General features: G+C 45.5%; 2 protein-coding genes across 8 annotated transcripts; one reads left to right on the plus strand and one right to left on the minus strand.

The window, feature by feature from the left end:
* Nucleotides 1-841: 841 nt before the first annotated feature.
* Nucleotides 842-11,285, minus strand: KDM8 (lysine demethylase 8). 6 transcript variants are annotated; one of them, XM_078858050.1, is made up of 10 exons: nucleotides 11,061-11,285; nucleotides 10,348-10,499; nucleotides 8,816-8,980; nucleotides 7,715-7,857; nucleotides 6,749-6,881; nucleotides 6,211-6,252; nucleotides 5,605-5,655; nucleotides 3,799-3,972; nucleotides 3,001-3,093; nucleotides 845-2,831 (listed from the first exon to the last, which is right to left on the minus strand). In XM_078858050.1, the coding sequence occupies exons 1-10, from the start codon at nucleotides 11,212-11,214 to the stop codon at nucleotides 2,667-2,669; spliced, it is 1,272 nt and encodes a 423-aa protein (XP_078714176.1). In that variant the 5' UTR covers nucleotides 11,215-11,285; the 3' UTR covers nucleotides 845-2,666. The 6 variants fall into 6 exon arrangements, with proteins under 6 accessions (XP_078714181.1, XP_078714180.1, XP_078714176.1 ...); XM_078858056.1 differs by having other exon boundaries at nucleotides 2,696-2,831; nucleotides 3,001-3,056; XM_078858055.1 differs by lacking the exon at nucleotides 8,816-8,980 and having other exon boundaries at nucleotides 842-2,831.
* Nucleotides 11,286-11,751: 466 nt separating this feature from the next.
* LOC144933365 (uncharacterized) lies at nucleotides 11,752-25,032 on the plus strand. 2 transcript variants are annotated; one of them, XM_078858048.1, is made up of 6 exons: nucleotides 11,752-12,308; nucleotides 13,781-13,912; nucleotides 15,889-15,956; nucleotides 20,056-20,177; nucleotides 21,256-23,837; nucleotides 24,495-25,032. In XM_078858048.1, the coding sequence occupies exons 1-6, from the start codon at nucleotides 12,086-12,088 to the stop codon at nucleotides 24,647-24,649; spliced, it is 3,282 nt and encodes a 1,093-aa protein (XP_078714174.1). In that variant the 5' UTR covers nucleotides 11,752-12,085; the 3' UTR covers nucleotides 24,650-25,032. The 2 variants fall into 2 exon arrangements, with proteins under 2 accessions (XP_078714174.1, XP_078714175.1); XM_078858049.1 differs by having other exon boundaries at nucleotides 21,259-23,837.
* The last annotated feature ends 851 nt before the right edge of the window (nucleotides 25,033-25,883 follow it).

Genomic DNA, 25,883 nt, shown 5'->3' on the forward strand with positions numbered 1-25,883 from the left:
GTTAGTCCTCTCCCTACAATGTCCCACTTGCAGGCAGGTTCTACTCATATAATCCAGTGTATTGCCACACTAGGGTGACATTACACAATTCCGCAGGCTACACAGACCCCGTGAGAATCTCGTGGGCATGGATACGAGTGAATAAAACAAACGGCAACGGACAAGAACGTAAATGATGGCACATGAAGCGATCCTTGTGTGCCATCTCAACACTGCTTGTTCTTCTCTGGCATGTTCTCTCCTTTGGCTGTCATGCCATCATCATTATCGTCTATCAGCTAAAATAATGCAGCTTCAGCAAAACCATTGTAAGAAACATCCAGTGGATTGGTACAAGTTGGTTTTGAGGGCTGTTTTCTGACTTTGGGTAACACAATTTAAACAGAGCATGACTATGGAACGGCGAGCTAAGATTAGCTCCAGTTCAAATATCTTTAGAAGGCTCCCAACTTGGGCAGTCGACAATGGTGTGTCACAGATTGTCTGGTCGTGGATAATAAATATGTAACATCCCAGGTTACTTAACATCGAACTTAAATTGCTTTGTTATACGTCAATGAATTTGTACTTATCAATTTAAGTTGCATACATACATTTTCCAACAGAGCCACTAAAAAATAAATATCTACGACGAATGTAAATACTTTCAAGGGGAATTCATTTACCAGGAAAATGAAATTACCCGTAGCAGAGCCAAGCCTTGTGGTGGCGCACAGATGACAGGTGAGATGACACGGCTGGGGGCAGCGGCTGGGGGCAGCATGTGGTGCCTGATCAGGTATGTGCAATGTTTTCCCCAGATTCAACGATCTTATTTCAGCCGATAAAGCCGACTGAGCTAGTGGCTCTTTTTCAGAGGCAACCAGGCCACACATGACAGCCCTTGGAAATAGCTTTTTATGTGGGAATTGATACCAAATAATCTAAACGCATGTTTCTAAATCTGGAGAGCAAAACCAGATGACCCGGAATAACAACCGCACGACCACGGCGAGAACGTGAGAACATTCATGATCAGGGTCAGAATCGAACCCATAACCTACTGCATACCAAGTGAGGGAGATAACATTTCGCCACCGTGATAGAAACCTTCCTTACATACCCTGTGACCAATCTCTCACTCATTGACTCAATACATTTAATACTGAGACTAAATGTAATATGGTGTGCTTGTTTCTTATGCAACACATTTATCAAAATTACACTTTAAATCATAAAAAACACAAATTTGTCAATTGTTCCCTTTATGTACAACTGGATAACAGACTTGTGTACAGGTAGCAAGAGTGGATAACTTTGTATAGTTAGCACATTTTGGATTTAGGGCATAACAGCATGGGTCTACCGACTCAGCAAATATTTTTCTTTCATACGGCTGATGAAGATGCAGACCAACAACTACAATTTCACATTCAGGTGGTCAAGCCAGTCAACTGCGTCAGGAGTAGCGGAGTGTGTCATCACCGCTGTGATGTCTCCTTCTTATTTGTGGATCAGGCATTGCGTCATTATACGTTATATGGTCTGTTCTGGATGACCACGAGTTTTTTATTTTCCATTTGCATCAGCTATCTGCAATTGTCATGGTTTGCACAGTAGATGCAGTTTAGGGTGGACCATGAGCTTCGTGGGAGATTAAACTCAGGGATCTTCTGTGTTCGGTCTTCCACAAGGTGTTGTTTGTGGCTTATATTGAATAACATTCAACTCTTACAAATAATTCCATAAGAGCAAACATTACTGGTTTTGTAAAGTCACAATACCAGTGGCAATTGGCATACAAACTTGGCTTGGACTACCCTTCCTCCCCGATTAATAATATAATTTAGTTAAATTTTGACTTAAAACTTTCTTGACTCCAGGAATTCATTCTATGGTTTTCGGTTAAGTCACGTCGATAGAAAAAAATTATAACAATAAAATAATAAAAATAAAGTGAATAAAAAAGAATATTCAGATGACGACCACTTGTGTTGCGATCGAAACGTCGTGATATTTGTATAATTCTTTAGTCACTTTATTTATTATTATTATTTCTATCTACGTGACTTTACCGAAAGAACCATAGACTATAATTTACAGTTCTTTGTCAATCCACTGCTAGATGAAGGCCTCCACATGCCATGTCAGTCATGGAAGCCGTTTTTATCATACTTCACCATGCTGGTCAGCACAGGTTGAAGGCAGGTCAGAATCGGTTCAGATATCACTCACAAATTATGCTAGTTGCGGCTGAGAATCAAATTCAGGTCATTAGGTTCATAGCACAATGCACGAACCACTGCATCGCTGCTAGGATAACTCGGCCTAAGCTCATCCGAAAACGTATTTATACACTTACATTTATAAAACTTTGAGGTAATTCAGCAAATGGCTTTTAATATTTATTTTACAATTCATAAGTTACAATTTATCATGTGGGGTATCATCTGCTTTGTCTTGTACAGTGCTGAGATCTTTGATTCAAGGTGCTTTATAAATAAATAAAACCTAGTACCTGGTGCAGTGTGTTACCATGAGCACAGAAATGTGTGAGTGGTGCTAGTACAACAAACCCAATTCTTTAGCATTCTGGCCTGTGTATTTGCCATGAACAGCACCGTCTCTGCCAGCCTACGAAGCGAGATGTAGCCCGTCCATGCCCTTGCATTTGTGTGCGTGTGTGATCAAGACCACCAGAAGGACACAGAGAAGCTGTGGCTGAGTGAATTTACATAGTGCCAGTGCTTGCGAGGAATGAAGAGTGCATCTCCGGGGGACAGCACCACCTCCTGGAACGGGGCCTCGGTGAAGCGGGGAAACTGACACGTGTCGGGCCTAAGCACGTCCACCTGGGACACGACGACAGTAGGAGGGGGAGACAGATGATAGTAAACATTGACCATCACAACAGGCAATGTTCACAGTCTGTGGGTGATATAGCACAATTCCTCGCTGTAACAAGCTTCCACCGTCAACATCATCGACAGACAAAACAGTGTGATGTGCCAGTGTTTGTACCTGACTGGTATTGTTCAGCAGGTGTGATGGATGAGGGTACAGCTTGTCAGTGTGTTCTGGAGAGTAGAGGCGCACATACTTCTGTCCAAATACCTTTATACCCACATTAATGAACACGCACACATACACACGGTCACGTAATTAAAAAGCTAAATGCACGTTACAGCCCTGATTCATGTGTTTACGAACGTTCTTTGTCGTTCAGTTTTGCAAAAAGTATGCAAATATCTCTACTACCGATTTTTATGTTGACAATCGAATCAACCTGTTAATAATTTGTGCCAAATATGCATACACAGCAATGTAGTAGAGACAACACAACAAGGATGTACACATATTTTGTAAGGTCATAAAATAAGTCAGTGTCCCTGCTCCAGCAAGCAATGGAATGCCAGTTAACTATGTTGTCATATCATTGTGGGTAATAAACTCACAACGTATCTATTGTGAGACAAATGGCTTCTCGCTTCTACCAATAGGAGGCAGCAAAGTGACACTCAAAACAGAGAGCATTGCACCGTGTGGCTAACGCAGAAAGTTGACCGAGTTCTAAAGTTGTTCTGTTTTTCCAGTCGCTCTGTTCTGTTAAGCTATATCATCCAGCTCTGACCCGTGACTTCTTGTCAGTCAGCTAATGCAAACTCCAGAAGATTCAAATGTGACTTAGTGGTGAATGAAGAATATTGTTGTGCCAAGGTTGGCACTAGTGCCTTGAGGATGTCACACTACCATTTGTGGTGTAGATGGTTGTTATTATAGCAATTCAAAGTGCCTCTGGGTGAACACACACTTGTGTACCTGCACCAGAATGTTGTGCTGCGGGTCATGGTGTAAAGGGCTTTCCGTGCCACCAGGGCCGAACCATGCATTGATCACGACCTCTTCGCTTCCCTCCTCTTCGTCATCTCCTCCCTCTCGTTCTGACACGCAGCAGTAGTCCGGAATAACAATATCATTTCTAAGATCTGGGATCTGCACAAGAAATATTAATGTAATCAGCACCACCATTACACCCTTGTAAACAAGCAGGTGTAACAACACAGCTCTCATAACATTTACTGGTACCACAACTGCGAACATCAGCTGTGCATTTGTATACATCTGGGTACGTTTTCTTGGTTCTTTCGGTAAAGTCACGTAGAAGGGAAGTAATAAAATAATAAAAATAAAACATAATAAAATCAAATAATCGGCTACAACGCAAGCAGCCGTCTTCAGGTGAAGAATGAGACACTGCCAAGCTAGGAGCTTATATATAAGCTGAGTTGGAGGTGGAAGAAGAAGAGAGCCTTAACAAAAGAATGTGCATATCAAGAGGAATTTAGCATATTCATGGGAAATGCGTAGGAGGTGGGCGGGGGGGTTTCAAAGTCATATTATGCCCATGTATTATGCAGGATCAGCAGCACCAAAGGGAGGGGGGTAGCATTAACAAAGGGAGGGCATGTTAATAGTATGTAGAAGCAATGAAACATGTGAATGGGAGAACGATGGCAGGAGACCCGCAATGGAGCAAATAATGCATTCCCTGTGGAGAACACAAGATACACAGTTAATGCCAGTGAGTGGACTGCGGTCTGAAAGTCACCATAAACGTGAACAACAATCAGTTAAGATCCGAAGTGGTTTATTACGTCCTTCCAATGATTGCTGAGCCAGAATCCATCTTCTCGGTTGAAATTGTCTCTGTGTTTGTATATGTGGATCGCCTCATGAACGAATCTCTCATGGTAGCCAGATGGCTTGCAGAGAACCTCTGTCTTGGAGAAGTCAATGTCATGTGAGCCCACTGAATTGTAACAGTGATCTGCTACGGCTGAGGTGTTTGTCCTACCGTGTTTCAGGTCTGCTTTATGTTCACGGATGCGGTCCGAGACATGTCGTTTGGTTTCTCCAATGTAACTGCTACCACAGAGGCAACTTAGTTTGTAGACGCCAGGGTACTGTATGTCTGGAACCACATCTTTTACAGACGGGACCAGATCACGGATTTTATGTACTGTGTTGAATCATACCTGATTACAAAATGAATCACAAAAAATGCAACATAAATGGAACACAAGCTGAAAAGTGCACAAATTAACATGGACAGGTACATGCCTAGAATTACTTTGATAGACAAGAATAGGAACGCACGGATTTGAGAACATACGCAAGTTGGTGTCTAATTCACATGCTTTAACTACCCAGGATTATAACCACGGTTGTTAAATGCAGTGAGCTGATGTCCTGTCTGGTTTTCTTAAACACATGCATGAACACTAAATATTATGCATATTTTTAAAACACATGCTTTTATTAGGCAGAGTTCAGCACGTGTTCATGCTACAATCATGTTTCCCGATGAAGTCCTTTCATTCAATTCCAATAATTTCATAGGAATTTCAAAAGTCCATTCTGAAAACATGTTTTGATCCTGGAATAGAATGGAATTCAAAAATACCCGCAACCAAACGTAACGATTTTATTTTAAACCATAACTAAAGGTTTTTATGTATTGTTCCCCATACCTGTTGCCGACGCACATATCCACTCAAGCGTATAAATACATACACATGGATGTCAGTATACAAGTGGGTACATGTACGTTCTTAAGTGTCCCACCTGATCAAACAGTTCATGTTGAGCCAGGTAACCCACTGTTGGTTGGGACTCCTGTGAAAAAAATAATATTATTCAATGCTATCTTTCAGCAGTTACTTTCACAACACTTGTTAATTTTGCAGATTAACTCATATGGGATCTGGGAATAGTGCACCACCTATCAACACACACCACCGATACGAGGAGTTCCACTGTATTTAACGGTTTACTGCATCATGTTTGCAAAACAGAGTAGCAGGTACACAGGCAAACGGGCTCAAGAAGGTAACAGTTACTATGGCGCATTGCTGGGGTGATGAGGTGATATGAAAGTGCCAATAAACCAATGACAAGGGAGTTCAGGGAAGGTCATGGATTAGTGCCAGATATGCCAATAACAGCAACTGTTCATGGAAGTAAGGTCAAACATATATAATGTATTTGTACAGACATAACATAATTTGTGATGTAACGATTATGATATGAACATGGTTATAAAGAATAATGCAATAAACATAGAGGATAATGGTTATAAATGACGTATGCTTTCGAGAAGCGAATCGTGATGAATGAAAGGAGATGGAGATGTTCATGACTGACGGTGGTGTAAATACTGGAGATTCAAACTTGATTTGGAGCTTTCGTGGCTGCAGGAATTACTCTTTGGTTCTTTCGGTAAAGTCATGTATAAAGAAAAAATAAATGAAATAATATCATACGACGTTTCGATTGCAACACAAGCAATCATCATCAGGTACAAATGAAAGAGAAAACAAACCTAGTACACTTAGAAATATAATGCAATGCAACACAGATTCGGCTAACATAACAGTCAACACCCTACCTGGTTGATTACATTCTTCCAAAGATTGCTAAATTTGAGAGAAAGACAAAACACAGACAAGGAGACACATAAGCAGAGAGAGATAACACAGAGAGAGACACACATAGGCACACAGAGAAACAACGCCTCTGTGTCGAGGCCTTAAATAGAGGGGACAAAGAGAGAGAGGGGGGGTAGAGAAATTAGCATGTCAATGAGAGATTTGGAGCTTTAGTGACTGCATGAAATACTAGAGCGACAACACGAGGACACACACATAGAGAGAGAAAACACACTTAATGCTGGAGATTCCTAATGGTCGCATATCATGTGCATTTGTACCGCATTAATGATGTACTTCTCCACAAACTCCTGCAGCGTCATGAGAGTCTGAGTCCAATGAGCGTCCGTGTAGCGCGAGCCAAGCTCCACTGGAACAGTTCGGCAACCGGCCATGCGCACTAGGTAACCCAAGCTGCACACACATCAATAAACAAAGAACCCATTTCGTCCAACAGAATGCAGGAAAAAGTGTCATTACATGTACAGCCCCTTTATCAATCCACTGCTGGATGAGGGCCTCTCCATGCCGTGCAGGCTAGGGGGATTATTTGGCCATACCTTACCCTGATTGTTTGTGTGGTGTGTGAAGATGGAGAGGATAGACAATGGAACAGACAAACAGTACAACAACTTATTTTCAGGACCACACTCTACTAAATACAAAGTTAGAATGGCTCGTGATGGGGATCATGGAGCCAAATTATTCAGCATAAAGACCAACAATACTCCACCTAGGTCAGTCCTGAGAGTGTCCGTCAATGGAGCATTCACCATAGATGCAAAGGTAATGTCACCATAGCATTAAGGTAATGATAGGGATTACAAATATATTCGGCTTCATCTTTGTGACAAGAGTTTGATTCACCACAAATAGAGGGGGGATTAAAAAGTTCACAGAATGCAGTATCAACTTGTAATGTAAACTCTTGGGTTTCTGGCTTATTTTAAACCAACACCTTGGCTTATTATTTGCTAATATCCTTTGTTTACATGTTTTTTTCTGCTGTTAAAGGTACATTGAAAGGGGCCATCAAGTAATTATGTATTTAAATAAAACAGAGCATTGAGTAATAAAATGTTTGTGTAGTGAGGGTGCTACCAAAAATTCGTAAACAAATGGTGGTTGTGTAAGCTCATGGTCCCCCTCATTATCCCGGAATAGGCAAATTAATTGATATGATAACAGCACTCACTCAACAGTCAGAGCCAAGCTACAAAATGTGAGAAAGGTAGGTGAGCAGTGACCTCCACTTGGTGAGGGCAGGCCAGTGGGAGACTGTGTCCTGCAGAAGTACGGGCTCAGCGGGCAGCAAGTGCAGTCGACGGAATGTGTCAATGGATGGGCACACGAGCTGCGGTACAGCCCGCTCAGGGGAGAGGCGGCACACCTAGACAAAGACACCCCGTGTAGCCTTAACAGACTGTTGGGGCAAGTGCTGTCAGCAAGCACCTATGAAGACCGGCACGGGACACGAGGGAGGGCTAGCCCGGCCGCCTTCATCTCCCAAGTGGCAATGTTTACACACTGCACCAGGTACTAATTTGAGGCCGAGTTGACCTAGGGGAGGCCTAGGACCGGTACAGATAATCGTCACTGGTGTTGGTCGTGTTGGCCGTGAGCGGGAATCGAACTCTGGTCGCCAGGTTCACACACACAAAAACAAATACCTCCCATTACCATTTGATATTTCTGATGTGGTCAGATTTCAAACGTAGCCTGTCTCGGCAGTTTCACAGTGCTCCAATGATAACACTACTGGTGCCAATATTCATACATCTGCACAATATTCGGCAGGGTTTTAAAACTTAAAGCCACACTAATGTATGGTGAAAATACATGTCCACAAAAGGACACATCTCCCCATAAAACATAATTCACACATCTTTCAAAACCAGGGTGATAACGTTCCCTAGGTGTACGTACCAAGTTTGGTGCACATGCAGGCCACAAGAGAGTAGATTCTCGTGTATCATGCGGCAGAGTCAGGTGCTAGGGTGTGTGCGCTAAACTGAACACAAGTTAACACAAGTAGTGGTAACCCCTAACTGTCGTAATTTGCGGTGTTTAAATTACTTGTCCCCTGAGCAGTCTGGCCTTTGACGCTTGTATATTTGGAGTTTGCATGTTTTCCCCGTGGATTTTTCTCCGGGTCCTCCGGTTTTTGGATCCACATTTAGAAATATGGCTGATATACATTTCCACATAATAATCCACTTCGTTGAGCTATCATTTGTGGCCAGGTCGCTTCTGAAAAGAGCTGTATAGCTCAGTGTGCCCTTACCTGGTCAAATAAAATTAGTTTTAAAATTTTACAGCAGTCAATACTTTCAACCAAGTGTGGCTACCTTTGCATCAGGGTGCTTGAGGTCACATGGCGCATCGTCTAACCGGTCATGGGACCTCTTAAGTCCAGTGAGACGTTTTTGCAGCACAGCAACCAGTCGCATGAGGATGTTATCGAGAATCGCCGCTCCCATGATCAGACCAAGGTCACAAAACCGCACAGCCTCCTGGGAAGATAAACAAATGGAGCATGCGGAAAATGGCATTATGATCTGATAAGTTATCCTGTGAGCCTCGTTCACCGTTAAGGTCATTCCCCAACTGTCCTGTCCCTCCTATTTGGTCCCACCCCGTCACCACATTCATTATTTGGTGATGCCGCATTGGTTGTAGCGGAAAGCGCAATAACAATGAAAAAACTCAACACGTTCGTCAACGTGTTTGGCTAATTTCGCTGACCTGCTGTCTCTCCTCCTATGTTGGCTCCACCAGTTCCTTTCTCGACCCTGCTTCTTCCCCACATTGGCCCCACCGCTTGATCTGCACCGTTTTACGATCTGCGCCAGGGTTTTCTGGCCTTTGTTGAAGGTTATATAATAGGTCCTCCACATGATAATTGTTTTTTTACCCTTCTATCTGGCAACAAAACTGACACCTTTTTTACAAGGAGTCATGTTTGCATAGACCACAATACCTGCAGTCATAATGCAAACAAAAAACATAACTCTGATAATGTGCACTGTCCTTGAAGTTGATTGGTCCACACCCGAGACAGCTTTCCTTAGAGCCTAGTCTCACATGGGTTGGACCAGATGATGCCAAAAGGCGCACAACTCAAAGACAATGCACCATCAGAGTATGAGAGCTCGGGGTAAGCATTTACACCATTGGAACCTCATTTGCCAGTAAAAAATATAATTGTTTTTTTACCCTTCTATCCGGAAACAAAACTGACACCTTTTTTTACAAGGAGTCATGTTTGCATAGACCACAATACCTGCAGTCATAATGCAAACAAAAAACATAACTCTGATAATGTGCACTGTCCTTGAAGTTAATCAACTTCAAGGACACACACCCGAGACAGCTTTCCTTAGAGCCTAGTCTCACATGGGTTGGCCAGATGACGCCAAAAGGCGCACAACTCAAAGACAATGCAGGTATTGTGGTCTATGCAAACATGACTCCTTGTAAAAAAAGGTGTCAGTTTTGTTGCCAGATAGAAGGGTAAAAAAAAAATTATCATATTTTTTACTGGCAAATGAGGTTCCAATGGTGTAAATGCTTACCCCGAGCTCTCATACTCTGATGGTGCATTGTCTTTTAGTTGTGTGCCTTTTGGCGTCATCTGGTCCAACCCATGTGAGACTAGGCTCTAAAGAAAGCTGTCTCGGGTGTGGACCAATCACCTTCAAGGACAGTGCACATTATCAGAGTTATGTTTTTTGCTTGCATTATGACTGCAGGTATTGTGGTCTATGCAAACATGACTCCTTGTAAAAAAAGGTGTCAGTTTTGTTGCCAGATAGAAGGGTAAAGAACCAATTATCATAGATGATACATGTATGCTGGACATGAGCAACTTCATACCTACCCTGAGGTTCTCTTCTTTCCCAGCCTTGACCTCACACAGAGCCGCTACGAGGGCGCTCAGTGCATAGAACCGTCGCCACTCCACACTCACGTCGCGCCAGCACGCAGAGTTGAGGCCCTCCCACGCCACGTCCAGTGCTGCCTTTGACATTTCTGGAGCAGGAAACACATTGACAGGGCCTTGGTGGGGTGAGTGTAATAGGTAACCCAGTCCCATCCATCACTCACCATTGTCTCCTCACCCTGCTTCCTCACCCTGTCCCCTCCATCGCTCACCATTGTCTCCTCACCCCTCACCCTGCTTCCTCAGCCAGTCTCCTTCATCACTCACCCTTGTCTCCTCACCCCTAACCCTGTCCCATCCATCACTCACCCTTGTCTCCTCACCCTGCTTCATCACCCTGTCCCCTCCATCACTCACCCTTGTCTCCTCACCCTACTTCCTCACCCTTTACCCTGTCCCCTCCATCACTCACCCTTGTCTCCTCACCCTGTCCCTTCCATCACTCACCCTTGTCTCCTCACCCCTCACCCTGTCCCCTCCACCACTCACCCTTGTCTCCTCGCCCTACTTCCTCACTCTGTCCCATCCATCAATCACCCTTGTCTCCTCACCCCTAACCTTATTTCCCCACCCTGTTCCCTCACTTAGGTCTCCTCCACCCCCCACCTCGTCTCCTCACCCCCGTCCCATCACCCCGTCTCACTGCTCACCCCGCGCCGTGTCTCCGCGCTGCGCTTCCACGGCTTCCCTCAGGAGCGCAGCCGCCGCGGCGGGGACCTCACTCGGGCAGAAGCTCAGCGCGAGGCTCTCGGCGCCGCGCGGCAGCAGCGCCGCCACGTCGGGCGGCAGCCCCGCCGCGAGCATTCCTCTCCTCGCTGTTGACACCTTCTTTCTCCCCTTCCCCAGTCAAAAGTTCCCCCCTTCCCGAGTGAAGCTCTCCCTTCCCCAGTGAGAGCGCTCCCTTTCCCCACTACCCTCCCCGAGGCGCCCGCGCGCTGTCTCCGTGTGCGCGCTTCTGGCGCACGCTACACCGCCGCAATAAAGTTTCAACTCGCCTCGGGTCACGTGACAGCAGAGAGGCTTGCCCATTGGCTCCACCAGGCGAGGGGGCTTTGCCGCCCCCGCCCCCGTTGTCAATAAAGTTGCAGCGGGGAGAGGTCCACGGGGTTCGGGGGTTGCCCGCCACGTGACCATGACCAGCCAATGGCGGAAACGCGCAGGCGGTTTCTACGCCCCGCCCGACGCGGTCAGCCAATAGGCAGGCGGCGATCGTGACGATTATCCCACGTGACGCGGCGATCCGACCAATGGTCGATAAAGTTACTCGCGGTACGAGCTCGTGACTGATTGGTCCCGCGCGACTCGGCGCTCAACCAATCAGCGCGCAGCCTCTGGGAAAGGCGGCGCTTTTGATAAAGTTGCCTGCTCTGGCGAAGGGCCATTGCCCGAAACGTCGCCAATTATGTTTTCGTTTTTACATTTCGTGGCACAGTGTTGCCGACCAGCGTGTTGACATTCTTTTATTGCCGCCTGTGCACCACTGCCAAGGCAGGATCACGACACTTGAGAGGGTTGCGGTTTACCCCTCGGCGATGGGGACGCGGGGTCGGTTCCACTCCGCCACCACCACCGGGCCCCCCTCTTCGTAGCCCCCCTTCTCGTAGCCCCCCCAGGTACCTCCTCCTCCCACTGCCCTCCCCAGGGCCGGCAGGGCGCAGGGCGTGCTGGGCGCAGCATGCGGACCCGACGGCAGCCACCGACAGCCGGCGAGGAGACCTGCAGAGGCACGCGAGCACGGGACGATGGAGTGGAGGAGGCGGCGGCGGGAGGAGGAGGAGGGGAGGTGGCGGTGGACGGGGCGCACACCCCGCAGAGGCCCCAGCAGGGCGCCAGGCTGAGCCGGCAGCGGCGCGGGGAGGCGAGGACCGCCGCCTCGCAGCTCGGGAGGATGGCGAGGGGTGAGGCCGGGGAAGCGCTCAGGATCGGTGACATGTAACCAAACGCTGGGATACGCGTGCATTACTCTACAGTAGAATAACGTGGGTGTAAGTTTCTAACAGGTGGTTGGGTGTTAAAGCGGTTTCAAATGGCGTGAAAGACGCGTAGCTACAAAATACAACGTCCCATTAAAACGCCTGGACGCCAATTTCTGTAACAAAGGTGTGCCTTGCCATAATACACTGTTATCATTAATGCACTTGTCGGTTATCATGAAATAGCGTGCGTTCGAGTCTGTTATTACTTTGTGAGATGAAACGTTGGAGTAAATCAGGTTAAATTAAGAGGCTGTTAATGTTGGTGGGTTGGTGAAGGTGAGAGGGCTACGGTTGATGATGGTGATGAGGGAACGGCGTGAAAGAGAGAGGACAGGCAAAGTACAGAGCTGGGCTCCACAAATCTAGACGTTTTAAATCAAAATATTACTTTTACAAAAAACTAAAATATTATTTTAAACACGCAAACAAAATACCGGGGGGGGGAGGTGGTTTCCCACCAAAGCTGCCTTGTTTGTGCGCCTCCAATTCGTCCGGTTGGCTACAAACGACGCGAACGACGTTCATCGTCGCGCGTTGCTTATTTTTGAAAGTGGCGCATGGCGTGAGCGTCACGCACGTGGGCTAACTCACTCTGTCGTTGTTGTATCCTCAAATCTTGTAACTCTATTTTCACCCACTTCCCAATGTGGTATCGACTGCAAACTTGGCATACTTATGTCATACTGATGACAATACTATATTCTATCATTAAAAATGAAAAAAATATTGATACACATTTATTTATGTTATGTTTCGGCTTTGGTCTAATTGTCCACGCTCAACTGACGTTGGCTGTAATTGACCACGGCCCCTTACGTTGTGGCAAGCCTCGGGGCCACTTCCTGGAGTCGTGGAGTTCTGCCATTTACTAGTGCGGTACATTTAAATGAAAGCGTGTTAAAAAGTTTTTTATTTAACTTATTTTTAAAGCCTCTACTGGATTAAAGGAATGTCTCATACTTGTAATGTTTTTTTTTTCTATTTTCAGTTGCGTATGTATGTTGCAATGATTTCGTACAAATAATCAGAGGTACAGTATTTGTACAGTGTTGTTTGCTATATTTTCCAAAGTTAGCCGAGATGTAACGGCGTATTTGTATTACATTTTAATAAATAGAAAGTGTTGATTTCTACACAATATGATGTAACGCGCGTATTGTGACCCTTGACTAAACAATAGAATTCGTGTCCGATATCGAATACGGACGAGAAGTGGTCCTTAATGAGCCGAAGTTTGCCGACCCCTGGACTCGACGACGTTTTGCATTTTAATGGTTGGCGTCATGAGCGCACTACAATCGGGCTGGAATGGTTGAGTGTGAGACAATTCAAGCGAGTGTATGTGCATGCTTCCTCGTCAATGTGTTCAGATCCTGTAATGTTATTTTTCGCAGCGAACATAATGAGCTCCAACGCACATTGCAGCGCTGTTCTCGAGTCTGGGCTGGCCGCTCACACCTCGACGTGCAGCGAGTCTGAACACGACATCTCCTGGAACCCACTCTCGCCCTCCCAGGGACCCACAGGTGACGAGAACACATCAAGGAACACGACTGTACGGCACATGTCATATTTGTTGCTGTTTCTTTTACGTTTGATTTTTAATATCATGTATTTCAGAAATGAATTTAACATATCCTCAATTATTGACAATGTATTGTTAAATCATTATATTAGCATTAAATCAATTTCTAAGCATTACATATTACGTTTGTTTGTTGCACATTGAAATAGCTGATAAACCATATGTCCTCATTCTTACAAAAAAAACTCCACTCTCATTAAATACTCTCGCTCAAGTGTGTGCGTCCTAGACTCAATCATCGAGCTGGCTAGAAAACATCTGCACCCTTGTCCTGAGCTATCACTTTATTAAACATCTCTTAACTACCTCTTACCTCGCGGTCTGCACAATGTCCCCCTGCAACCACCAATCCTTTGGGGCCGTCCATAAATGACATCACGCACCTAGGGGTGGGGGGGGGTCAGACATTTGTGGCGATGTGTGGCGATGGGGGGGGGTTGAGAAATGTGACGTCACATCAAAATGCGCAACTTTAATAAATAAATATAGACAATACGTTCTACTTAATTAAATAGACTTTTTAATAAATGTTTTCTCCTACAACATCAGAGTGCAGCACCACATTAAATACGCACTATAATGACAATAGTTTAAAGCGATTTGAAGCATGTTTTATATTTTTTTTGGGGAGGGGGGGGCAGAACTTTGTGACGTCATATTTGAGGGGGGGGGGGTCTGACTTTTTGACGCCGTGTGACGATGGGTGGGGGGGGGGGCAAAAATCGTCCAAAATCGCGTCACGTCATTTATGGACGGCCTCTTTGCACTCTGTTGCTGATGAACCCAGGCGCGATATCGTTTGCACAGCCTTGCTTTAACTCTAGATTTGAAGCTTTCGTGACTGCAAGGATTCATATTCTTAGGTTTTTTCGGTAAAGTCACGTAGGTAAAACATTAAAATTAATAAAAGTAAAATAAAAATCACGACGTTTCAGAGGCAACACAAGATTCCGTCTTCAGGTGGAACCGTCACAGCCACAACAGCTGTATCAAGTAAATGAGAGATTGCAGGAGCTACCACTCCGTTTATATAATGGTTGGAGAGGGGGGGGGGAGCGGCAAGTACAGCACACTTTTTATTCATATGGTAAGGTGAGGCTTAAGAGGGTGAGCCTTTGTTATGGAGAGGTACGGTTTGTGACTCAACCTGTGACAAGGTGAAAACAACTGAACATGGTAAACCTGTAATAGTTGTCTGTCAAATAAGATTGGCCAAATAAGTGTAGTTAAATCTTTTTTGCATGGTTAATCACATCTTTCCAATGATTACTCAGTTTGTAACCATCATCACGGTTGAAATTATGTCTGTGTTTGTATATTTGTATGGCTTCGTGTACAAACCTTTGATGGTAGCCAGGAGGTTTGCAGAGAACCTTGGTCTTGGAAAAGACAATTTCATGAGAGCCCACCGACTTTACCGAAAAAACCTAAGAATATGAATCCTTGCTTTAACTGTCCTCCCTTTTTGTGGCCTGACTGAACTCCTGTATCTTTACATACCAGCCTGTTCACTTAATTCACAAGATGCAGGACTGTTACAGCTCTCTCTGGTCAATATTATGATTCACGTAAACCTTTCATATTTGGCTTCCATTCATTGCTGAATTACTGTGATCGTTACTCAGAATATTACGTAAACTAGCAGGATATGTGTTAAAGTAAGAGCGAAATGCTAGGTGTTTGCTTGATGCTTTGTGTAATTTCAAATGGGCTTGATGGTGCCAGGAAAAAGTGCCATTTAGTTTAAACGCTCTTTTAGATGAGATTATTTTCCCATCTATTTGCTTTAAAGCCATCTGGTAAAATAAATAATAAACTCGTGAGGTTGATTCCATCATGCAGTACAATTAAATTGGTACGGTTTGTGTTATGGTTGGACTCTTTGTCTCATGCTTCCACGTTCTGCGTGTGCCGCAGCCGAGCGGAGGGGAGCCTGGTTAACGAAAACAAACGTGGCTGACATCATCAAGAAGCTCAAGCCTGTGGTAGGTGCACATTCGCATGAGGTGCTCCAAAGGTTTGTTGCAGTGTGCCACTCTTGTGTTGCGGGACATGCAGACCTCATCATTTCACACTCATGCACCCCTTATCAAAATAGGACATCGAACAGTGTTTGAAAATCTTTTTTTATGTAATGCCTTTGCATGCACACAGGCATACAGATAAAGGTACAGGAATCCCCCCGCTACAAATTGCATCATTATGCGTTGTTTCGCATATACGTTGCTGGTGAATGAGGGAACATTTCCTTACAAGTAGAATGCTTTGCATATTTGAAAAAAATGCGTGCGTAGCACGTGGAGGGCTCTCACCCCACTACATGTGTACAGTGCAGTATTGCATCGCAAGATAGGTGGACTCGACAATGTGGAGGAGTCGGACAACATAGTGGAGTTGTTTGAGTCCCCCATGGTGAAGAGCTGATGTAGTTGGAACATCAATGAGCTGAGGATGAGGACGATACCACCACCACTAATATTCATTGGCATTCACTGCTACAAGGAGCTAAGCTGTACCAGCAGAAGAAGAAATATGCTGTCCAGCTATCTTTGGAAATATCTTTTTTAAACGTTTTGCAATTACGCCATAAAGTCCGGAAAATAGTCGAGAAGAGAGGCAGATTCCCCACTAGTGCACATTCCAGTGGTTCCAGCTTCATCGTCAGATGAAAAGGCATTTGATCCTACCCCTTCATCTCTTCAACCATCTCTGGTAAGTGTAATCTAATTATTTGTATTTATTTTGAGTTAAAATGTATGTATGTTAATTTATAATCGTATGCTTTTTGTATAGTTAATGATATTTAGTCACGCATTGTTTCGTCCAGGAATATCGGCTAGGAACGCAAATCATGATTTTAACATTATATCTGTGAGAAATTAGAGTTCGCTTTAAATAATTTAGAGTTAAGTAGTATTTCCCAGGAACGCATCCCTTACGTATAATGGGGGATTCCTGTATAATGCGTCACTCCAATGGCAATTCTATGAATTAAAGGGTGTCCTAGAACATTTGATAACCCACAATCTAATTCTCTAGAAATGTGGCTTGTTGCGAGTAGGTGAATTAACCCTTTCACAATCCAAGACGTCTGCAAGTTGCAGGGTGGGTCCCATTCACCGCTGAATCTCTGAACGCGCAAGCGGTTAGCGTTAATTGTATGTAGGGAGGCTTGGTGCCGTTATTCTTATAGACATTGTACTGTACTCACCACAGAGAACTGTAGAAACACGACCGCACTCAATGACAGATGGCGCCAAACTGTTCCACACGCCCTCCCGCATGCCCTTTCCTTCCTATTCCGTTCGGAATCGATTATATTCCAATGACGTAAACCAGGGGTCCTCAAACTACGGCCCGCGGGCCACATGCGGCCCGCCGAGGACATTTATCCGGCCCATGGTCACTAATTGGGCTGCGCTTGTGAGCACTAATTGGGCTGCGCTGGTGAGCACTAATTGGGCTGCGCTGGTGAGCACTCATTGGGCTGCGGTGGTGGGCACTGATTGGGCTGCGGTGGCGAGCACTGATTTGGCTGCGCTGGTGAGCACTGATTGAGCTGCGGCGGTGGGCACTGATTGAGCTGCGGTGGTGGGCACTCATTGGGCTGCGCTGGTGAATGGTTTAATTGACCAATTGACTGGACTTGCCCCCCAGGCCTAAGACTGCCAGCCCTCCCCTGGCTGCGCTTGACTGGCTCTCCCTCCCTCAGCTCCCTCACTTGCCCCTCGGCTCCACTCCCAGTGATATTCCTGTGTGCTGGGGATGTACTGCGATCTGTGAACAAAACTGCAGGTGTAATTAACTTTTTAATGGCACCCGCACCAGTGTGAGCCTGGGGTAAAAGCGGAGTTCCCCCAATCAGACTGCATTGATGGGCAGTGCAGTCTGTATGTCTCTGTGTGGGCAAAGTTATTGCTGGTATATTGTTTTTGTAGCGCTGTATATATATATTGGTATTTTACTAATAGCAATTTTGACTCCCTAGGAAACTGATGTCAAGAAAGAGAAAAATTGACTCGGAGTGTAGGATATTCAAAGAACAGTGGACTTATGATTACTTTTTCATGCAGTACAAGGAAAGAGCTGTGTGTCTGATATGCCAGAATATAGTGTCTGTGTTCAAAGAAAACAATTTACGTCGACACTATGAAACTCAACATAAAGATAAATATGATTGTTTGGTCGGAGAAGTGAGAAAAGATAAAATATTAAAACTGAAAAATACATTAACAACTCAGCAAAATACTTTTGTGAAGTAGAAGCAGCTAAATATTTCATCACTGCGAGCAAGTTTTCAAGTTGCCAAGCTAATAGCGTGCACTGGCAGACCATTCGTGGAGGGAGAATTTGTTAAAGAATGCCTTATTTCTGTTGCCAAAGAGATGTGTCCAGAGAAGGCCGATTTATTTAGTACAGTGAGTCTTTCAGGACCTACAATTACACGGAGGATTGAAGAAATGGGAGACAATTTGCATCAGCATTTGTAAAACTCCACAAAAAAACTTTCCTATTTTTCCTTGGCACTCGACGAAAGCAATGATGTTCGTGATTCTGCACAACTTCTAATTTTTATTCGTGGGATGAATGACTATTTCGAAGTCACAGAAGAGTTTGCTGCACTGCAAATCATCAAATGAACAACTACAGGAGAGGATATCTATGAAAAGGTTTGCCAAACTGTGAATGGTTTGGAGCTGAATTGGGCTAAACTAGCCAGTGTGACAACTGATGGTGCTCCTAGCATGGTGGGGTCTAAGAAAGGAGTAATTGCTCGCATTAACCAAGAGATGGACAAACATAACCATTCTCATCCAATAGCCATACACTGCCTCATCCACCAACAAGCGCTGTGTAGTAAATCACTGAAGTGGAACTCTGTTATGAAATTTGTGGTATCTTGTGTTAACTTCATTAGAGCTCATGCACTAAACCACAGACAATTTCAGGAATTTCTGTCTGAACTAAATGTTGACTATGAAGATGTTCTGTACCACACAGAAGTCCGTTGGCTGAGTCGAGGGAGAGTTTTGAAACGTTTCTATGACTTACTTCCACAGATTACAGCTTTTCTGCTTTCAAAAAACAAAGAAGTACCAGAGCTCAATGATGCAGAATGGAAATGGCACCTTGCCTTTCTGACAGATGTAACGGAGCTACTCAACAGTTTCAATGTGCAACTTCAAGGAAAGGGAAAGCTCCTCTGTGATATGCAATCACATGTCAAAGCATTTGAAATAAAATTAGGCCTCCTCATCAAACAAGTTAAGGAGGAAAACTTCTGCCATCTCCCCACAACTCAAAATCTGTTAGCGGAAAAACCATTGGTTGCAATTCCCAAACAAAACATGTGTGGATTCACTGGAAAAATTGCAAAAGGAGTTCCAATTTAGATTTAAAGAGCTTCATCTCCATGAACAGGAGATACAGCTTTTCCGTAACCCATTTTCTATTGACATTGAAAATGTGGATACAATTTACCAAATGGAACTGGATGAACTGCAGAATTGTGACTCTCTGAAAGACGCATTCAAGTCAAGCAGCCTTCATAATTTCTATGCATCTCTCCCCTCTGAGACATATCCTCATCTCAGGAACCATGCACTCAAAATGGCAACCATCTTTGGCAGCACTTATGTCTGTGAACAGACTTTTTCCAGAATGAAACATTTGAAATTTCCAACCAGATCTAGACTAACGGATGCACACTTGCATCACTTGTTACGACTAGCAGTGACAAATATGGAACCAGACATTGACCATCTCATTAGCCAAAAACAGGCCCATAGTTCCCATTGAAATACTGGCAAGTTTGTTGATTTAACTTTACTTGTTCTTCATTTTAAATATTGTATTTGTTCCCGTTTTGTTTATTCACTTCAAAATAAGATATATGTAGTGTGCATAGGAATTTGTTCATAGTTTTTTAAACTATAGTCCGGCCCTCCAACGGTCTGAGGGACAGTGAACTGGCCCTCTGTTTAAAAAGTTTGAGGACCCCTGATGTAAACGTACATGATCGGAACAGAATCGGGAAAGTGGTTAATGTGGTGCTGATTTTGTGATTGTGTGTGTTGTGTGCAGGAAGAGCCCATGCCCAACAGTATGGGTTCCTTGGTGACCTTTTGGATGGACGGGGAAGGCATTTCTCCATCATCTAGTTCCTTCTCACCAGAGCCCATCAACCATGAACACAGCACCCAGGGGTAACATTGGCCAGGCCACGGCTCTAGATTTAAACACGGAGACTTTTTCTTTTGAGTTAATGTGTGAGCTTTTGTATGTGCACACGGTTGCTGGACATCTGTGAAAATTAGCTTCATAGTTCATCAGATTTATCCAGGATATATAAATATTCTGATTCACCGTGGGCAGAGGTGTTGAGAATTCTAGATTTGAAGTTTTCGTGACTGCAAAGATCCATACTGTTTGATTTTTTCGGTAAAGTCACGTAGATAAAAAATAAAATAAATTAAAACAACTAAATTAAAGCATGACGTTTCGGGCGCAACACAAGCGTCCGTCTTCAGGTGGGGACAACGTAGCGAAAGCATAATCGCTTAAATGTGTCTAAGAGATGGCTGTGACGAGGAATTATATTGTTGCGGGGGGGAGGGGGCATGGTGGGTGTGGGGGCGGGGTGTGGGCTGGGAGGTAACCTGGAGTTGAAACTGAAGCTTTGTGATGCAGGGGGCGGAAGTAGATAAGAAAGCTAAGTTAAGCTGAGTGTGGGGGCGGGGGGTGTTGAGGATATTTTTCCACTGCACTGCAATTATATCCGCCCTTATTTAATTTTTTACTGTACGCTCAAGTGAAAATTGGTGGCTGGAGCTGATATAAACCTTTTTCAAGTCACCTCTGTCAAAATACCCAGCGCCAGGTCTTGTTCACATGGTCTAACAAGTTATTTGCATGCTCTGCCAGTCATTGCCATGTGAATATTTGAATATTTGTTTTTGAATGGTTGTGTCTGTGCTTCATTGTATATTGAGAAAGTGAGGGCACAATGTGGCATATTATTATCTGTATTACATTCTGTACTGTATTGTAATCTCGGTAATCATAGTTAAATTAATAGCCAACATCAGGTATGGGCGTCCGCTAAGTTAACTCAATTTTAAATGAGCAGTTCTTGTAGTCAGAGAAATAATGACAGCTAGTTGTGGTTCTGGCTATATTCCCCCTCAAATGATTACCAGCCATATTAAAGGCTCACGAATAGTGACTGTCCTATAAGAGTCTACACAGCTAAATGGAGATACTTGCTCTTGTTTTTTTATTAAGCAGGAATAAAAGACGGAGGGTCGAGTGTCGGGAGCTGCACCCTGAGGAGCTGGTGAGCATGGCAAAGGACATAGATCGTGCGTCCCGGGACGGCAACAACGCCCCGTCGACCGTGTGCTCGGAGCGCGTCCGGTCCCCGCCTCAGCATGGCAATGCCACCACCTGCGCAAGAGTGACGACCGCATTTGGAGCAGACCTGCCGCCGCAGGGCTCTCTCCACTCGGCGACGCGTCTAACTCACGCAGAGATCCTGAGGGAACGCGCGGGCATTGCCAGACGCTCAGAAAACGGCCGCGAAGATCACAGCACTCCCACGCGAATCCTCGGCACTCCCGTGTCCAGCTCCTTGGTGATCGTCTCGCTGCCTCACGAGCTGGAACCGTCGCCGGAGCCCGCGTCCGAACACGCGTCCGCCAACAGCGGCGACCGCCCCCGGCCATCACAGCTCACTTTCTGTCCACCATTGCAGAGCACGCCCAAAGCCAATGGCTCAGGGTGGCAGTACGAGGCAGACTTGCACGCCCTGTTCGACGAGGACACGATGCACCCGTCGCATCCCCTCAGTGGAGGGGGTGCGGTGGGCACAGGTTCCCAAGATAAGCTCGCGACGGCGTCCGCTGCTCCGAGCCTGGCCAAGAAAACGGCATGTCACAGTGTTCAAGGTCTGCGCTGCACATCTAAGGCGGCGCAGGTATTATTGGCTGGGGACCTGTCTTCTTGCGTCATCGACGCTCCGCTTGCTGGGGCGAGGGCAAGACCTTTGTGCTATGAACCCAGCGGTGCTACTGACTGCGCACAGCGGAATAAGGAAGTTGGGAGTGCCAGGCCCACGAACACGAAAACAGGAGACACAGTGTTGGCGTTTGCCGAGGGCGCAGCACGGGATGGTGTCACGGCGGCCCGTGTGATTCCAGGGTCGAATCTACCCATGGAGAACGTGTTTGATGACTGGGAGGATGATGACTGGATGCACGACAGTTCCTTCATCGCTGTTTCCTCTCAATTGTCTGACCTTGTGACGAACTCCGAACGTGTGGATGCCACTGCCACAAGAACCTTAGTCGTGGATGAAATGCAGGACAACCAGGGGGAAACAAAAGGGCCTGCTCGATTGAAACCTGATTCTGTTGAAGCTACATCTAGCTTAATGAATGCCCCTATTAAGCAGAGTGCAATGCCATCTGCGCATTCAGCATATTTTCCGAACGGTTTTAATAAGGTCTCCCTAGAAAAACAGAATTTACTTCCCAGCATGCCACTGCAGAGCGCGTCCTCAAGCATTGCGACAGGCATAGAGCGAGGGAGTGCAGACCAGTCTGGTAAAGGTCCGTGTGCCAGTGGATTTCGGCCAAACAGACCAATGCAGGCCGCAGTAAAAAGTCTGCATGCAGTGGTTGGTCAGAGGGATGCAGCAATGAAAATGTCTACTAAGCTCGAGTGCGCAGACTCTCTGGGCCCTGCTGTGGTTCAGATTAACCGTGAGTTTTTCAAGGCAACAAGCTCACGCCAAGAGAAGGGCAGAATTGCTTGCCGAGTTGTTGGCCCGAATCAGACCATTGAAGCTAACCAGAGTGTTAACTCTATGCCTAATTATACATTTTCCACCAAACTTCAACCTAGTTTCAACTGTAAAGTTAACCCTACCCATAATTTTTATCCTGCACACAGTTCCAAATTGAACCTTAATGTCCACCTTAACCTCAATGCTACCTCCAATTCCAACTCCAATCTTAACCCAATCTCCTATCCCAACCCAGTTAAACCCAATGCTGCAAGTACTGTCATCGGTGAGGATGAATGGGATGACCTCGGTAATATGGACGAGCTCCTGAGCAGGATCCGGGAGCCCGTTGACGGCATCTGGGACAAGCAATCAGACATTGACCCCGTGAACAACGAGTGCACACTTTCGGAAAGTTTGACTGCAGACTGCCCGCCTGCCAGGGCGGATGCGAAGCCGAGTGGCTCTGGTGCCTCCTGCGGTGTTGCAGCAACAGCTGGGGCGGTCTGCTTTGAGGTATCGTCAGGCACATGTCCCACGAAGCAGCACAGCTTCAAGTTCGTCCGAACGAACAACAACTCGGCTGTTGAGAGGGTGAGTGACAACTCCAGCAGGCTTTCGCTATTGGCCCAGGGTGGCATGGGAACACGGAGCGCCGTGGGTGAATCCGGCTCTGCACTGACCATTCCACACATGGTGCATCTGAACACCGTCTTGCCCAGCCACACCCAGTCCATAAATATGCCGCTGCAGGCTCGGGCGGCAGGAGGGAGCGAAAAGGCGAGCATGCTCGTGCCGTTATCGAGCGTCCTGCCAGCTGGCGCCCAGACATTTGTGTCGAAACCGAGGGCTTCAGTGGTGCCGCCCACTCGCAGACTCACCGTGCCCGAGGCAGCAGCTGCGTGTCCAGGGCCACCGAGGATCGGCGAATTCCAGGGGAGGAGCGGTGGGGCCACTGGCGCGCCCCCAGCTGCTCCGGGTGGCCCCCTGAACCGCAGCCGCTCAGCATTTGACATCCTGTCAACGAATTCGAAGCCTGTCTTGCGGAGACACTACACGGACACGACAGTGACTTTCACAGGTATGTAAGGGCCTCTTGTCCGCACTGAAGCAATGTCTTAAGTGCAGTGGGATATCCACAAGCATAAGTTTGAATTCTGTTAAGCACAAAGCATTACGGTGTGGAATGTATGAAGATCACACAAGCATAGCATACCATGTGGTTTACTGTAGGGTACCCTGTCATAAGGAATACTATAGAACATTGTATCGTCTTGATTTGAAGCTTTCGTGACTGCAGGAATTACTTAATTAATTAATTAAATTTATTTTCTTTCTACGTGACTTTACCGAAAGAACCAAAGAGTATTGTATTGTCTTGATTAGTTGGGTCGTGTATCCATAGGGTAGACAGGTCATTTTGTTAAACAGCTCAAATCCCATGTCTTCTAACTCCTTATCTGAATAGGTTTAATCCAAGGGAAATTTTTACTTCAGATTTATATAACTGGCCAACTTGATTACTCAATTTACACACAGTACACTGCGATACACATAAGCATAGCTTATGGAGTACACTGGAGTGTACAGATAGTGTCAATTACACTAATCTGCACAGTATAACAATCATTAATTACAGTGCTGGTGATGTTACTGTGGTTTCTGTGCCAGGCTTGGTTAACAAGAATCTGTGTTAACCGTACCCCTAATGCATACACTTTCTGTGCGCGAATTTTAGGAGGCCCAAAGCGATGCGGCCCTGAAGAGATTGAGCGCAAGAGGCAAGAGGCGCTGGATCGGCGTAGGCAGAGCGCTAGCCAGCAGTATGCCACCCAGCGCACAACAAGGCCACCCATTAAGCTGCATGACTCTCAGACAAACACGAAAACCTGAAAGCTGTGAATGTGACCTACAGTTTAGCACTGATGATGTTTCATCCGGCTGAATAGAGCAGCACTTGTCTGCTCTTGAACTTGTGTCTTTTTGCTCCACGCACAGCAGCCATTTGTTTCCTCTGCCCTCTTGCTCTCTTCCCTGCAGTCTGCTGCGCATTTGTGTACTTTAATACATTAAATGTGTAAGCTTTCCTTCATCTGAGCCAGCAGTCCTTTGGCTGCTGGTTCCTCTGAACTTAACCAATGAGTGCTGATGCACGCTGGAAGGGGGTGAGACATCATAGTGGACCCTTTTTTTAGTGCATTGCCAAAGATACCGCTAAAGTGGTCCCTGGAAATATCAGTCGTCCTACTCAGGTTGATGTTCAGAAAATGCTTGGTTAACCCCATGAAAATGCAACATGTTCCTAAGAATCTCTTAAGAATATCCTTATTGACATATCCTGTGCCTTAATAAATGAATTTACAGAATAGTTAAATTGTACGCGGTCACATTAAGGGACGATGCCGAAACTGTTATACCATGCTTTCGATAGGTCGAAGAAAATCAACTCGTTCCGAAAAATCTTTTAAGAATAACTGTGTTGGAAGATCTTATGCCTTGATATGTGAATATACAGGCAGTTGAAGTGTTACCTTTTCACCTATAAGGAAAATGCTACCCATGCAACGGGATGCTCTTGATTACACTTTCAAAAACATCGATCCACAACACCGTGGCAACCGAATGCATAATGGAAATGTATCTGTCAGGCCCTGGTCCGAGGCACCAGGATGGTGTGCTGCCATATGGAGCACACATTCCATGGTGTACCACGCGTCATTGCTGAGCCGTGCCTTTTTGGCGCTTCCTAACTGCCGCATGGTGGTTGTGGGACTCCAGTGTGGCTGACATTAAGAAATGGGGGAATGACCATGCTGTTACTTTCATTTTACAGTTCGTGTCATTTTTTTATGAAGAGAATTTCTAAATTGTGTTGGATCGCCTGTAATCAACTGCCTATGTGTGTGTGAAAGAATAGCTCAGCTGCTTAAATGTGAATTCTCTAATTGGTTGCAGAGCCACATTCTTGGCAACAGTGGCGTTCTGGTACTTCTCTTGATTCTGGTTCAACATTTAAGGTCATGACAGACAGCTGCATTTGTGGCCAAGATAATTTTGAATGATATAGTTTTCCTATTTGGTATCTTGGCAAAATTCCTCCCTTCACTTGGAGCTCAGCCACCATTGG

This window comes from Lampetra fluviatilis, chromosome 7, assembly GCF_964198595.1.
Source record: "Lampetra fluviatilis chromosome 7, kcLamFluv1.1, whole genome shotgun sequence".
Classification (NCBI taxonomy): Eukaryota; Metazoa; Chordata; class Hyperoartia; order Petromyzontiformes; family Petromyzontidae; genus Lampetra; species Lampetra fluviatilis.

What these genes read in the sequence shown, in the direction of transcription:
- KDM8 (XM_078858050.1), bottom strand. Translation starts at nt 11,214, where the DNA reads ATGCTCGCGGCGGGGCTGCCGCCCGACGTGGCGGCGCTGCTGCCGCGC. An exon ending in TCAAGCACCCTGATGCAAAG is followed by an intron (nt 7,858 to 8,815) that starts GTAGCCACACTT and finishes GTCTTTGTCTAG; the next exon opens with GTGTGCCGCCTCTCCCCTGA. An exon ending in AGAAGTACATCATTAATGCG is followed by an intron (nt 6,253 to 6,748) that starts GTACAAATGCAC and finishes CTTTACCGAAAG; the next exon opens with AACCAAAGAGTAATTCCTGC.
- LOC144933365 (XM_078858048.1), top strand. Translation starts at nt 12,086, where the DNA reads ATGCGGACCCGACGGCAGCCACCGACAGCCGGCGAGGAGACCTGCAGA. An exon ending in GCTCGGGAGGATGGCGAGGG is followed by an intron (nt 12,309 to 13,780) that starts GTGAGGCCGGGG and finishes TATTTTTCGCAG; the next exon opens with CGAACATAATGAGCTCCAAC. An exon ending in GCCCTCCCAGGGACCCACAG is followed by an intron (nt 13,913 to 15,888) that starts GTGACGAGAACA and finishes CGTGTGCCGCAG; the next exon opens with CCGAGCGGAGGGGAGCCTGG.